Raw genomic sequence first — 16,564 nt, 5'->3', positions numbered from 1 at the left:
ATAGATATAAGAATAGCACCATCCCATCTATTGTTAAAATAATAAACAACTCCTCATTTATGTACTGTACAGCCCTGTAAATGTATTCAACGCATATCATTATGTCTAAATCAAATGTAAGTTTGTATATTTTCAGCCACCGGCTGCAACTCTATTAATAAACTGTTTATTATTATTATTATTATTATTATTATTATTATTATTATTATTATTATTATTATTATTATTATTATTATTATTATTATTATTATTATTATTATTATTATTATTATTATTATTATTATTACACACACACACACACACTTGTGTCACTTATGTCACTTGAATATTATTTGTAATTCGTAACCCATTCCCCAAATATGTAACTGTATATTTTCAGCCTTCTGGCTGCCAAGCTCTTTCAATAAACCGTTAATTATTATTATTATTTACACACACACACACACACACACACACACACACACACGTGTAATTGTATATTTTCAGCCTTCCGGCTGCCATGCTCTTTCAATAAACCGTTAATTATTATTATTATTATTATTATTATTATTATTATTATTAAATAAGACTATTTCGTTTACCCTTGTCGGGCAACTAGTTGTAAGTGCAGTAGTGTCTTGATCCATATTACATATTATACTATGGAGAGAAATATCTCAATATAGTGTACTCATGGCACTAACACTTCCCCAAGTTCTCAGAAACCCACTTACAGTAAGCTGGAATGTTTCAGTGGACTTATGCAAACGGACAGAAGATGGCTATATTTAGTTCATAAAGTTTACCTAAAGTAATGCTTAAGGAGGAGGCCCAAGAGGTTTGCAAATAAAACTGAATAACGAGTGTGACTTTTCTGCTCTTGGTGGTATGGTGTCAAGTGTTGCTCAACATACTGTAATTGCGCGTTATATATAAATATATATATACAGTATATACAATGCAGGTAAATTCATGCATCCATCTTAAATGACTCCGTCATCTCCTGTACAAATAGATCGAATGATATACCATTAGATTTCCACAATCACAAATCACAAGAGCACCACCAGCAACATAAAGCTGGTCCGTGGCCCCAATATTGAAGTGTTGCGGCGCGCGCCATTACGCGTGATGGCTGCACTCCATAACCCCTCAGGCAACCAGACGAAAGCTTACCTGTACTGGAGCCCTCAGTAATCGGGAAGGTGACGAACAGTGAAGAATCTCCTGTCGACGTTCTATAATGTGTCGAGGTTCTAAAGTGTGCTGACGTTCGCAGGTGTGCTGACATTGAAGGTGGCGGCTTGAAAATGTCTCCTGTCAACGTCTTGGTGAGTTACAGTGTTAGTTTCAAAACCTCGTCAGCATGTCAACAACGTTCTTGTCTGTCACAAAATGTTTGTATCAATAACAATCCTCAAATTAACATCATAATATGAAAACTTCTTAAATATATTGACACCAGTCTTCATTGGCTAGCGTTTTGGATCAATTTCCAGGGCACAACTATTCTGTTAACTAACTGTAGGTCATACGTCAAGGGTCGATAACATATAGCTAAGAGAAATGGGAGTTTAAACCTGTACAAATTTGTTCCTATTAAATTGACATTTGTCTCATGCTCTTACTTGTCTGATTAAAATTATGAAGCCACGTGCTTGTGGCGTTTAACGGTTTAACGCAGTCACACCATGGCGCTCACAACACACAAACACAATCCACAAACACAAACACGGTAAGCGCAATAGTGCATGGCGTGACTGAGTGAAACCCGTCAAACGCCACTGACGGGTCACCTGATACCTGATAACTCAGGATCATGTCACGTGTTTCTGTAACATTAGGCTACATTTATGCAAAATATTTGGTTCCTAACTGATATAGTTTTTAGTTTACGGGAATTATTTAGGTTTTCTCGATTAAAAAAGTCACTCCCCCCCACATACACACACACACACACACACACACACACACATATATATATATATATATATATATATATATATATATATATATATATATATATATATATATATATATATATATATATATATATATATATATATTCGTGTGCCGAATGGTCGGGAGGTATGTAGGTGGACAGTTTAGAGTAGCGTCAGAAAGCGGTTCGGATTTACTGTTCTACAACAAAAGGAATGTTATTCATTGTGTTTCATGTACAGTGATGTATATTATATTTTGTTATGATTGACCACTGCAGCGTTACTTTATGGAATTGTGAAATGATTCAGTAATGGAATCCGCACTTGACTCTCCCTGCTTAATAAATCTATATAACCATAAAGTTTCTGCCATGAAACTATAACTTTGCTGCTTATGGTTGATTTTCAATGGGATGATCAGGCTCTCTGGCGAGTGAAGAAACGAAACGTTAATTTAATCCCAGACAAACTTCTTAGAGATTAGCGCCACTAGTTCTGAACTCTAGGGCTGAATGGGTCTATGGCTATTGGAATGTAACTCATAGTTTAAGAACCACTGATGTAGATCGTTATAATAAATATATATACATGACTAGTTTAATAGGAAACTTAACATAATATTACCTAACCTAACCCAATTGTTAGTGATTCGCTTGTAATGTACACATGGTTTGTGCCTTCTGTACTAAGGACAGGAGTAGCGGGATGAGGGTGTGTTTGCCCGTAACTGGGGGTGGGGGACATAGTAGACAGGATGGACAAATCAGGTCCGGAAATGGGAACATACCCATCATCTGCCTCAGTACAAGAGGCAACGATATTGACAGTAGTAGGAGTGAAGAGCTCCTTGGTAAGTTCAAGGAGCCTGTTGATGGTATTGGGGTGAGGGGAGGGTTTCCTGTCATATTAAATTGTTCTGCTGAGAAGGGGAGTTGGCGGTGGATGGTTGACCAGGGCAGATGTCGTCAACGGCCGTCTGGACAGATAATGCAAGTCAATATTAGTTCCATTTGTTGAACATGGGACAGCTTTTACGCTAATAAGCCAATCATAATCACAACCCCCCATCACACCCACCTAACTAAGACTCAATAGCAGCACACGTTACTTCCGATCGTGGATTACTTAAACGGCGGATTGACGGAATGGAAGGGAGTTGAACGGTGGGTGGTGAATAAAATTGCCGTCAGCCTTAAAACACTGTATAACAAATTCCCAGATCGTTTGGGGCTACCAGGTTATACATACAGTACTCTCCAGTATACAACCAAGTCATATTACTACAACATTTCATGTCCCAAAATTTCAAATAGTGAGTTACTTAATGCACAAAGATGGAATATACTGTATACATAGTAGATAACTTAGTTCAAGTAACATTGACCCCAAAGGGATGAACATTTAATTAAAGATTATTATTGAACAGAAAAAGGGATATACAGGGTGTCCCAAAAAAATGTGCTCACTCTTTGACTGCCCATTACTCATATATTTTTTGTTTTTGTTTCAGGTGCGACTAACCCTAAATAATGTTATTTTCTTTAATTTAACTCATTAGACTTGTATCTATGTCAATAAACACCAAAATCAAAACAAAAAATATATGAGTAATGGGCAGTCAAAGAGTGAGCACATTTTTTTGGGACACCCTGTATATAGAAGGGTCAAACAAGGTGACGTTTATTTAAATGTACCAAACGAAAATATTGACAAGATAAGGCGGAATCACGCTCGCCTGCATTAATTTTCAGGGATATACAGTATAACAACAACATGAGAGGTCGCTGAAAGGCATGATATATACTGTATTATCCTAAGCTGTACTGCAGGATAATTTTATAAGTAACTTACAATCTACAGAGACGGATGAAGTAAACTGAGGTGAACGCATACGACGTGTAGTGACGACCCATAGACACTCTACCGGTAGCGGACGACAACGCGATCTATGGTAGAGGACAAACTGAGCTGTAGTGAAGGACGGAGGATGATCTGTGACCCGAGGAGAGTCATGGCATACCGAAGGATCTGCATTAAAACCTACAGGCATCGTCTGCACTTATACCGTGGTTTCCCAGAGGTGATGGTGCTGTGCTGGGCGGTGATAGCATTGGCTCTGCTAGGTGAGTTACCTGATATCTTGACCTGTGTTGACCATGTGTTAATGTACTTACACACGTGCACACCAGGAGAGTACACAAATAAAACAATTAAACGATTTCAAACAGAAAACGTTGAGGAGAGTAATGTTTAACACGAAGATGAGCAATGATAGAGGTAGGAACGTTAATTCTATATTTACGTATACATCGCTTAAGGAAAATGGACACTGTATATCTGAGTTTTATACCACATTTCAAATCATGTACAGTACATAGAAGGCTCGTATTTCCAGTGTCAATTCTCCTTACAAGTATTTTCAGTATGCTGTTCAAAGTATATTATAAATTTATCTCTGATTCGGTGTAGATACAAACAGTTGTCATTAATTTCATTAAGTATCAACCATTAAACCAGCAGTTGTAAGCAGCTATAATGTATCAGTATAATATAGTGCTCTTTTGTTTGTTTGTGTAGCCATTACTCCGTCATCATGGCTCGCAAGCAGTAGCTGCTGGGTATAGGAGTTCATTATAAAAACGACAATGTCAACATCGCCGCTCTTACCAGGTGATAAACGTGATAAACTATACCAAGAATACGATATGACACATTTTGTCCAACCGATAATCACAAGAGATACTTTACTGAAACAAATTCAACATCGTAATGCTGCTACTACTATTAATAATAATAACACTAATAATAAATTGCTAAAAGGCACATACAGTATGCTCAGGGCGGAGTACACACGGATCTACTTATTGCTATTGCATCATTGATTCAACAATAAATGGAAAAAAAACATACTTAGCCATATCTGTTGACTTGTATCGATGGGCAATTTTAACATTCCTTTCAAATCAATCTTTAAAGCATCCTGTAACGTCTGCAACAATAAGGTGCTTGACACCTTTCGAACCATCGAAATATCGGATAACGAAACATGGGGGACGATTCGGATCCAAGAGTGAAGCATCTGAGTTCCTTGCTCTGATAATGTGAGACTGTATGACAATAAAAATATATAGAGGTATATATAATATATATATATATATATATATATATATATATATATATATATATATATATATATATATATATTATATATATGTGTGTGTGTGTATGTAATATGTACACTATGTATGTATCCAAATGCATAAACTATTTGGAACTCTTTGACTATCTCACTTCTCACCCCAACACCGAGATCCTCTACCTAGGGAATTTCAATGTACTACTATACATCACAGAGAGTGGCTTGGCTCTGCAAAGGATGACCCAGGTGAAGCTGAGGCACTCTCTTTTTCCTTACTTAATAATTTGGAAAAAATAATCAAACACCCTACACGCGTTCCTGATCGACACGATCAACTTGCTACCATTCTTGATCTTTGTTTTACCTCTAACCCCTCACAGTATTCATTAGTAACAGCACCAGCAGTATTACTAACAACACCAGCAGTATCAGTAACAGCCCCTTCAGGAGAGAATCAGTGGTAGCAAGTGGTAGTGATATGATGTTTTTCTGCAGGAGGGAGTCAGGGGCAGAAGGTGAAGATGTACACTATGCAGCGAGGACTCTGGACGATACCTACTGACGATGTATATCTTCGGTACAACTTCACTGAGAAGGCGGATCCACTCTACTCCTTCTCGGCATGTTACTGGTTGAGGTATACTTCACTCATGTATGTAGCTGCTGCCATTCATTTATCTACAGCTAAGATCATCAGGAACGAACTATATGTGAAAGATGTCGAGAACTATAGGGTGGTACTTACAAGTTTAACAGTAACTTTGAAATAATATTTACTTACTATTTTCTCTGTGGTTTTATCTACAAACTTTTGTCATGTATTTTCAGTAATATCAAAGTTAATAATGATTCTAACATGCAATAAGTTTCGAATGATATCGACCTTTTTTTTTATTTAGCTGCTTACAATATTACTGTTTGTTGTAGTTGTTTTTTTTTATATTAATTAGTTCATTTACGCTACTGAGTTACTATGAACAACAAACACGCGTGCGTCTGAATTGAGTGTACTACTTCCGTCATAACACAGCAACAGCTACGACGGCCTAAAAAGAACATGAATAGGGTTTTCTTAAGGTAACTTCCCAAGTGGAACAGCGATATGGGTGTAACACAGCAGGCACAGCACAGCAAAGGATGTTATCCAGTTTGCATCGATAATTTAAAGTATTTTGTCTTAATACATCATTAAAGAAAGGAAATTACACTACCGTACATCCTGAAAGACGTCTTCTGTGTCCAGGTATGAGAGGTTCGCTACCCTGATGCCTCATCTGTCCTACGCTGTGAGCGATGCTGAGCCCAACATGATACTTCTGTGTGAGTACGCTAGTGTGATCTACGTATAGCAAGGGTGTCAAACTCATGGCCCGCGGGCCAAATGTGGCCCTTGGGATGGTCAGGTGTGGCCCGCGGGATGACGGTAAATTTATCATCCCGTGAAATTATGAAGAAAAAAAAAGATATAATCATGTTTATTTAGTAAAATGAATTATACATACTTAAGATCAGACGAACCCAAATGAGGTATTCCTGGTAAGCCAGGTAAGGCAATGTGTGAAGCTGTAAACTTCAATCCTGCAAATATGTGATATAGCACTTGTGTTGGCCCTGAAGAGGGTAACTAAAATATGAATTGGCCCTCGAAAGGTTTTGAGTTTGACACCACTGACGTATTGTGTGTGTGTGTGTGTGTGTGTGTGTGTATGTGTGCCTTCACACATCCTCGTACACCAGAAATCTTGTAAATCTCAGAGTTTTAGGATACAAATGTTTCTTTTCTCTTGATAAATTATATGGTTATTATAACCATGTCAGAAATATTCATAAATGTTTCCATACAAGTGGGAGTTGGTGAAGGTTGTCGAATTAACCTCTATTAATTTTTTTTTCTTCAGAGACTGGTACATATTCCCACAGTCACATCTAGAGTCCATAAACTGAAAATCAAGAAGAATCATTTTAACACTCATACATTGTTGATGTTGCCCCTTTAAGTGTTTTAAATGCTGTGATTGTTGAGCACTATGTTAAGAAATATGAAAACAATATACTGTAATTCACTCTTTGAAAACCACAAATATATACATAGCATTTTTTGGACACATTTTGAGGGACTTAAGGACCCTCTTATCTTAGAATACTAAACAAAATGAAGGTATTTGTCGTTAGTTTTATTGGGTGTTACAGACCACGATGGTATAGAGCTGAGCTCGTTCATCTACAGCAAGACGCAGCCACACACCTGGACCCGCACCTTCATGTTATACCCGGAGATCTGGTACCACCTGTGTCACACTGTACGAGATGATGACGTCGACATACACTCTGTGTACTGGCAAGGAGAGGCGAGTGTTCTAGTCCTGTTACGTAGGTACTGTTCTTACCAGTGATGTAGGTCTCCATGCACATTTTCCAAGTCTCGAGACTTTTCGACACAGCAAATTTTTCTATTAGCTTTCATGTGTGTTGCAAGGGCGTTGTCAACTGGTTAAGTTTGGATTCAGGTAGAGGATTTTAACTTACCTGGACCTCAAATCCACCTTAAGTAGGGAGGTCCTGGGTCTTGGTCAAATTTCTTAGACAAGGTGACCCATGTACCAGGTATGCACCAATGTAGTTCTGGCAGCAGTACAAGGTCAAGTTTCCATCACTGGTCAATCTGGCATTGACCATTTAGACCGTGTCTACCTCTAGTGCACCGGTTGAGCGTGTGCGTCGTTGTGGGGATGATAATGAGATCCCATATACTGTATACAGAACATCAGCAAATATACATAGTATGTTGATGTTCTGAAGTGTAAAGAACGCTTCTCATGTTTTAAATAGCATGGATATTATCAACGAGATTTCACCTTAAGAAAAAGTTATAAGTAAAGTGTATTATTATTCATATCTTTATCATAGTACTGATACAGTACTTACACAGTCCTATACTACAATCTATGTACTACTAATTCTAACAATGGACACATTATTAGAATACTTGCTCTATTACAGTACCAAAAGCAACTAGTATAACTTACACTTGCTACTCAGTGTGTCTGTGTACTCCAACACTGAACATCGTTTATGACTCATTCTACACCTGACACAATCCAACACTACATACCAACCATCACTCAATATATCAGACCAGTCACAATGCTGTATATAAGATCACTTTTGGGGTTTTATGAATGTTGTAATAAGTGTATGTGCACATTATCAAAATGTTATGCAGTGCAGGTAACTTGCAAGTAATAATGTAGTGTCATACAAACGGTATAGTGCCAAGCTTCACCCTCACTGAATGTGATAAACTGCATGATAACCTAACCTACCTGATCTATTATCAAATCTCTTAGAGGTGTGAAGGCAAGTAACCCCACTCGCTCATTAGTATACCGCACATTTCATACAATCTCATCTGGTGACGAAATTGTCGTCCACAGTTTTTTGCCAGTGGGCCGGTCGAGGGCACCCCAGGACTTCCCCTGAACGGGACGCTGATCATCGGACAGGAACAAGACCTCCTCGCCGGCGGCTTCGATAAATATCAGGTGATAATATTGAAAAGTAACAAAGTATTAAATAACAATAACACGTAGCAAAGTACCAGTTCATATTATCGGTAGATTACCAGGTAACAGGACTGATTAGGAAGATGGTAGGTGTCAAAACCCATTAAATGTCCCAGCTAACAATACCAAGTAAATATTTTAACTGTAGCAGTGCCAGGCAAGACTAACAGTTCAGAGAGCACCAGGTAACACCACCAGGGAGCAGAGTCTAAAGTAACAAACTACCCAGCAAGAAATAACCTGTAACCTTACCTATAAGCCTCAATTGGTTGTATATGTGCCATTACATTCCCTGTCCTAATGGTGACAATTTCGCCGACAATCTGGACAGTCCGCCACTATATATCGTTTTATTTTCATGGACTGATGAAGAAAAGAAGATTGTTTATGGTATAGATAATCACCAGCAATGAAAACAGTTTTATCTTCCTCTTTTTTTAATATAAGACTGTAACTACAGGTTCATCATGGCGAATACGCTCAATTGAATATCTGGGACCGAGCACTGACCCCCTCTGAGATGGCTGACCTGGCCAACTGTCGCACTCCTGGCCGAGGCAACATCTTCAACATGGATGAGGTCAATTGGGAAGTCTTCGGAAACGTTAAGGAGACCCTGGTGGACATAAGCTACTTCTGCAGGTTTGGTCATGTTTGTCTGGTAAAATATTAAAGATGAAAAAGTTTAAAAGAAAATTAAAGAAACCCATTTTAACATAATAATAATATTATTGATAATGAGTTTGCAGGGGACATGATCTATAATATTACACTAAAGAAATTTGTCTTAAGATCCCTGTAAACATTAACTCTATAAATCTATAAATCTAGTTTAGCAGCCAATACCACTGATTACAATACAGAAGAGATAAAAAAATTTAACCATTATTCCATCACTTTATATATATATATATATATATATATATATATATATATATATATATATATATATATATATATATATATATATATATATATATATATATATATATATATATATATATATATATATATATATATATATATATATATATATATATATATATATATATATATATATATATATATTGATAAAATCACACGGGGTAAAGGGAAACAACGGAGCACCTTAGCTTTCGTCTTTATTCAAGACATCTTCAGAGGCAACTGGATTACATGGACAGAGAGAAGCTTAAATATACAGGGTTTCCCTTTTCCCCTGTGATTTTATCAAGATTTATCTTATCCACGTTCTCATTGTGGATCTACATGAAATATATATATATATATATATATATATATATATATATATATATATATATATATATATATATATATATATATATATATATACACCGTTTTTGTCAACAGCACCGAGCCGCTGTATATGATACTGCCTGAGGAACGACCTTACCACTCGACCCAAGAACTTTGTGACCTTTTCAATACCACTATGCCGGTACCTGGGTCAGTTGAAGAAACTACCCCAATACTGAAGGAATTCACACCCTTCGTAAATGTTTGTAACTCGGGCAGCACCTGGAAGCTCTGGTTAGGCATCACAGATGAACTCCTAGAAGGTGTTTTCTTCAACGTGTACACAAAGAGACCCATCACTTTCCACCACTTCCTGCCCCCTTACCCTATTGGTGGACTACTGAACAACTGCGTCATTCTAATGTTAGATGGTTCATGGGTGGACTTTCGTTGTAAGCTCAAACGCTGTGGTGTTTGCTACTTTGAAAGAAAAGAGTTCTTATATCTAAGAGGCTTGTGTTTTGATGAAAACAGAAGATCACATTTTCGATTGAGCGGCTATTATGATGGGCGACCTGTACTGCGTGGCTTTTATAGTATGTTTGTCATATGGGATAATTCATTAAATAACTGGCTTTTACATGACATAGATAAGAATGTAACTCTCGCCAGGTCCGAACTGACTGACATCGATGGGTACCCACTTGGCGTTGAAACTTGGATTGCAGTAGAACCGCTGTGCGGGGCACCTAGTGGAGGCCAAATGAAACTAAGCTTTTCGAGTTGCTCCGACGAACAGTTCATGTGCACGTCTGGCTCCTGCATCCCTCAGAAATATCGCTGCAACCTTCGTTATGACTGCAAAGATGGAAGTGACGAGGATAACTGCGGCATTGTGGAAGTTGGTCACGGATACAGACGCCATCTGCCACCAAGAGGTCCTAACGACACCACCCTCATTATTACACCCTCCATCACTGTCGCTCGCATCACCAATGTGGATGATATGAGAATGACCATAAGTGCAGAATTTTTGATATCACTGATGTGGAAGGATGACAGGTTGACTTTCAAGCACTTGCATTCAGATAAAGAAACCACCATCACGAAGGCAGACTTGGATCTCATCTGGAGGCCACAGTACCAAATTACCCCCCTGGAGGGAGGTCAGGTCAGCTTGCTGGACGATTTCGCCGAGGTTATCTCTGCCAACAATGCTACCATGCCTAATTTCAACACCGTTAACAGAGGTGAGAAATTTTTTATTAGTCTTCAGGGGAGATCAAAACATTCACTGCACACAGATATTAGAGGTTTTGAAGCTTGTCGAAAAGCCTATTTTTGGTGAGTGAGCAAAGCTAGTTCACTTTGCTATATTAGACCTCAAGATATCACCCTTGTAGAATATAGCAAAGTGTACTAGCTGAAGCTCGATTCATTAAAATAGGGGCTTTGAAGCTTGCTGAAAAGCCTATTTCTGGTGAGTGAGCAAAGCTAGTGCATGCACTTCCCCACCCTTCCTTCGGCTCCACCCCCACCCTCGGCCTGCTATTCCTGATGTAGGTTTTGGAAAGCAATAACCACAGGGATCTAAACTCCGGCACGCCTTGTACGGCGCAGGCAGTAAGGGGCTCTTCTGCGCAGGTTACCCATTCTCTCAAGTTTTTCAGTTTTCTACAAGCTAGTCGCAGCCTATACTAATATACATGTGTTAATATTGGCCTTTTCACCTCCTAGGGTGATATCTTGAGGTCTAATATAGCAAAGTGCACTAGCTGAAGCTCGACTCACTAAAAATAATATAACGTACTGTTTTACTATATTTATACTTCCCCTTTTATGGTGCGATTTTATCACTATAAAGTAATTCACGTGATGGAAAGAAGAGAGAGAGAGAGAGAGAGAGAGAGAGAGATAACAGATACAGTACTGTATATGTACAGTTACTTCAAAAATTTCCTTTACTCCTATGGTGATGTTTGCATGCGTGTGTCAGGGTCACATTACTGGAGTAAATTTATGAATGCATCCTTAGTAGTCTTGTAACAATGAAGCTGAGAGGTGAAAAACATTCCTAGACGTAATTTCGCATGGCAATAATGATAAATAGATATATAAACATAATATAACTCAATATAATAATATACAGATAGATGCTTCATTTAAGGAAGAATACCAATATGAGTGATAAGGCCTTGAAAATAAAACGTCCAGTGTACAATAATTTTTTTTTTATAATTCATGATTATCATAAACCAAGAAGCTTCTTCACACATGGACACTGGCGCCGCTACACATGTCCTTGGTAAATCATACACTAGTTCTATACTGCCAGACTGGGGTCACAAAATCTAAGGGGATAACTTAACTCTAATCTTAATTTCTAAGGGTCGCTGCCACCAGACCCCCTCTGGACAGCATGTAGCTCGTTAGGTAGCGGGCAGAGTGGACTAGGCATTGGGTTAGGTTTTCCATTGATCAGATCGATAAGGGTAAAGAAGGGTGAAACCATAACATGTCTTCATTGATTTATTTCTTATAAAACACACTGGTAAAAAAAACACACACAACCACACTGTGGACCATAATTCCAAGGCCTGTCCCAGGGTATAGCACTGGCGCCTCTAACAACTGTTGTTGTGGTCGGTTACACTCCGACCCGAGATGGGTTGGGGGCCTCGGCCCACGAGGTAGAGTAGAGCCGATTAATCACGCCGAATCAGCGCCATCACTCCTATATTGACCACTGTTGGGTATCCACCGGCTCCGAGCGACCGGTGGGTTTCAATTAAGCCCACCCTCGATCTGGAGACAAACGGGAATCAGCGTCAGGGAACGAGAAACATGACAACACCAACAAACTCTCTTGCCTAGACGACAGACGTATTTACGTTATATTACTTCTACACTGGGTGAATGACAATTCAACTGTTAAATCATGAACACTGGTGAACACTGATAATCACTACAATTGACTGAATTAACTGAATGGCTAGGAAACACAGAACATACCTGGAGACAAACGGGAATCAGCGTCAGGGGATGCTGATTCCTCGCCATCTCGAGTTTATATACCCCTGAGTTGCCAGTGATCGCTACTCACACAATGACAATAATTACAAACAAACTAACTGTTACTCATTCAAAGATGACCCTCAGTTGACAAAGGTCTGGCGAATTACTTGGGTTGATTTACACAGACTAATTCAAGATTGAGCTTCCCAGGAGAAAGTGGAATAAACAACGTATTGATAACTGTCTTCACAAAGGCGGGGCTTACTGGGAGGGATTGCGAGGATAAACACGCTCCTGAGATTCTACAAGCGCGGTGGATTTGAATATTATGTAGCGTAATATGAATTAAAAAGGGTTTTTAGGGATGACAATGAGGTGCGCAGTACAGTTCTAAATATTGAAACAAACCCTCGGGAATCATATTATGTGGAGGGTGATTCATGCATTATCTTAGCATCTAATTTTTTCATTTTTATGCTAGTCTTTCCATTATTACTTTATCTTCGAGAAATGTCATTATGCCCGTGTGGGACCCCTGATAAACAGACGTAAAGAGGGGGACGAGAAGACCCCCGTATATCTCACCTGAGCTACACTGTCAGCTGTAGTGACCAGGACGGCCATACTACACACTCGCTCACCTCACGATGACCACACATGAGATATTGGAGTTATTCCTGCTCTTCCTGCTGTTTTCGTTCTCTTTCACTCTTCTTCTGTTCTGTTTCCTTCGTTTTTTAGTCCTAAAACGCCTTCTGTGCCCTCAAATAGCCACGAGAAAATGGTAACACGAATAAACTTAAGAGACCATTATTGTCGTAGGCCTGGTAATGAGACTGCATTGTCTTCGCGGGTTGTGTTGTCTTGGTGCGTGTTATGTAGCATTATGCTGACAAAAGTAGTTTTAAATGTAAATACATGATATCAAGGAATATGAGTTTACAACTATCAGGCACTAGCCTAAACCAACATTTTTGGTTTTCCTCATCAGGTATATAAATGTTAGCCAAGTGTTCTCATATTCGCAGTAGTTATCTCTTTTAATTTATTAACATTAAATGCAAATGTAGAACGAAAAACATCCTTAAGTAACAATTTATTGCCATAATCATATTTTTTAAGTAGCTCTAATATCATGTGCCAAACTAATACAGTTACCATAGCTAACAATAATATTATGATTATCATAATTATATTCCTAGAGGAGGATTCATGCTAAACAAAATACTGAAGAAAGAGGAAAATGATAAGATGAAACGCTTAAGAAGGTAGAGCATATTCCTATTAAACTTGGAGAAAGACTTCCTTCGCCCATGCTGCCATATAGGAGTCCCACTGGACCTCTATAAGGAAATTTTTAGAACTAGGTTGACATAAAATGAATAAATTTCAAACGAGGAAATGTTAACTAACATTTGTGTGTCCTGTAGGCACTGACAACCTAAAGGCGAGCTAAGGTAGCCAGGTTACAAGTCTTACTACTTACAGTATCTATGTCGCCGTTAATGTAGGCAATTTACAGACTAGTTTCTTGCTTCTTATATAATATCCTAAAAAGAAATGTCAGCTGAGTCATTGGTGATATTTTACTCATATATTTTCTTATCATGACAGACTCTTATTCGCCGAAAAATCTCCACAGATGTAGGGTATCCAGGAGCCAGTAATGCGATGATCTCCAGCGAACGTTACACGGCTATCCTCACTTGTGACTTTGACCTCTACGTCTACCCTTTCGACATTCAGGTGTGTAGCATCAATATAGGTTTACCACGCGAATATGAAGGCACTGTTGAATTTCCTGAAGAAGTCAGAGAAGCATACTTCACCGGAACTGAGGACCTCTCACAGTACAAGGTGAAGAACATAGCCTTTAGCCCTCAGTCACAACCAAACCGTATAGTCATCAACTTCGAGCTCCACCGTCGCCAGGGAGTAGTATTGCTGTCAACGTTTGTGCCATCTGTACTGCTGCTGATGGTGAGCTGGGCGACGCTCTTCGTCAGGATGGAGTTCCTCAACGTGAGAGCCGTCATGTCCCTCACCACCCTGCTGGTGCTCTACACGCTCTTCACCAACCTCTCCCTCTCCATGCCCAACACCGCTGCCATCAAGCTTATTGACGTCTGGTTCTTCTTCATTATCCTTCTTATTTTCCTCAATATCATGGTTCACATATTCATTGAGCACATTGTGTTTGTGTGTCCTAATATAATATCTCTAGAACCTGAGTATGGACCTATGGTGAGTCATAACTTGGATAAAAAAGCTGAGAAAATAATAGCACGGATTAGAGTTGGATTTGTTCCTATAGCGTTCGTGAGTTTCAATGTTGTTTACTGGACATTAGTCTTCATATCTTAATCATGTTATGTCCAAAAGTAAAATCTATATTGGATTTTGAAGAGAATGTCATTCTTGAGTCCCAATGAAGCTTTTAGTGAGGTTGGGTCTCCCAGAAGGCTCTAAATCAAGGCTCCATTCCTATGGTATAATGCAAAAGAACTGTGTTGGCAATTCTTAACAGGTGTCAGAGAAGTCAGACACTCGGCACGACTATTGGCTTATACTATACTGTATAGTGTGTGAGATATATAAGATAACGATGTCTACTTCACGACAAGCCTGGAGAAATAAATGTTAATACGGAATGGTAATGTGATAAAATAATGAATTGTATTCATTCTTTTTACCATAATATTCGCAAAGTATACAACTACTGTATAGTCAAGCCTTTAGAAGTTTAGAATGTAAATTACTGAACCTAGTGCGCACATGGCATATTGTACTAAAGGTTTTGTTATACAGTTCTCCTTGAGTACACTTTATTGAGATTCTCATTTGTACACATGACATTCACTATTTCGTTTCCATTACTTCCACCTAAACTCGTTGATACATAGTAATTCATAATAGTAAAATATTCATGTAAATAGTTGGACTTTGAAACTCATAACCTTTTGAACAAATTAAATCTTTATCGGGCATTACAAATGATTTACAGGACAAAAACAATAAATATAAAGTTGTAGCAAAATGATATTGATGTAGAATAACTTTCTAGCCTGATGAATGAGACTTTCCCCTGCTTAAGAAGCCCAGACACCATGGCTTCTCTTAGTACTTTATTGATGAACACTGAAATGTCATATATCAATGTTTACGATTAAAAATATTACTTTGTTTATGAATGTAGGTATAATTCTTCTACCCAAGGAGGTTGAGATAGCAGGCTTGAGAGGTAGGAAGATAGTTAATTTGATATCACTGAACCTCGTGGCACTTTAACTGTAAAACTTCCAACCTTCGCTAATAGTAAAATTTGTACGACTCTTCAACGTTTCACACCATAGCCATAAGTTTCAACACTGTATTTTATTCTTATTTCAGTATAAATATTCCACCTTTTATTTATTTTGTATGAAACTCATCACATTAGCAATAGGTAATTAAACGTATAATTACTCAAATTTTCATGTAAAGTTATTGACACTGAATACACAAATAAATAAAGAGAAGGGTTATCATATAAGAGATAGTGTTAAGTTACACTCTTAGCCAACATGTTCGTGCAATAATTGTGTACATATTGCGTTTTGTCTTGACAGTATGTTTGCTTGTACTCGGAATTTTGCTTATTCATCGATTTTTTTATGGTCATCTTTTTTCTACAGCAGGAATTATTGAAC

At 38.2% G+C, this 16,564-nt stretch overlaps 1 protein-coding gene across 1 annotated transcript; it reads left to right on the top strand.

Annotated features, from left to right (window-relative positions):
• Positions 1-3,933: 3,933 nt before the first annotated feature.
• Positions 3,934-15,951, top strand: LOC121853818. Its single transcript, XM_042348194.1, has 9 exons — positions 3,934-4,045; positions 5,557-5,698; positions 6,305-6,381; positions 7,252-7,409; positions 8,496-8,603; positions 9,085-9,266; positions 10,140-11,110; positions 14,518-15,119; positions 15,940-15,951. The coding sequence occupies exons 1-9, from the start codon at positions 3,934-3,936 to the stop codon at positions 15,949-15,951; spliced, it is 2,364 nt and encodes a 787-aa protein (XP_042204128.1).
• The last annotated feature ends 613 nt before the right edge of the window (positions 15,952-16,564 follow it).

This window comes from Homarus americanus, unplaced genomic scaffold (assembly GCF_018991925.1).
Source record: "Homarus americanus isolate GMGI-L3 unplaced genomic scaffold, GMGI_Hamer_2.0 scaffold18703, whole genome shotgun sequence".
Taxonomy (NCBI): Eukaryota; Metazoa; Arthropoda; class Malacostraca; order Decapoda; family Nephropidae; genus Homarus; species Homarus americanus.
The sequence above is the reverse complement of the archived record's forward strand: the minus strand, read 5'-3'. Positions and strand labels throughout refer to the sequence as shown.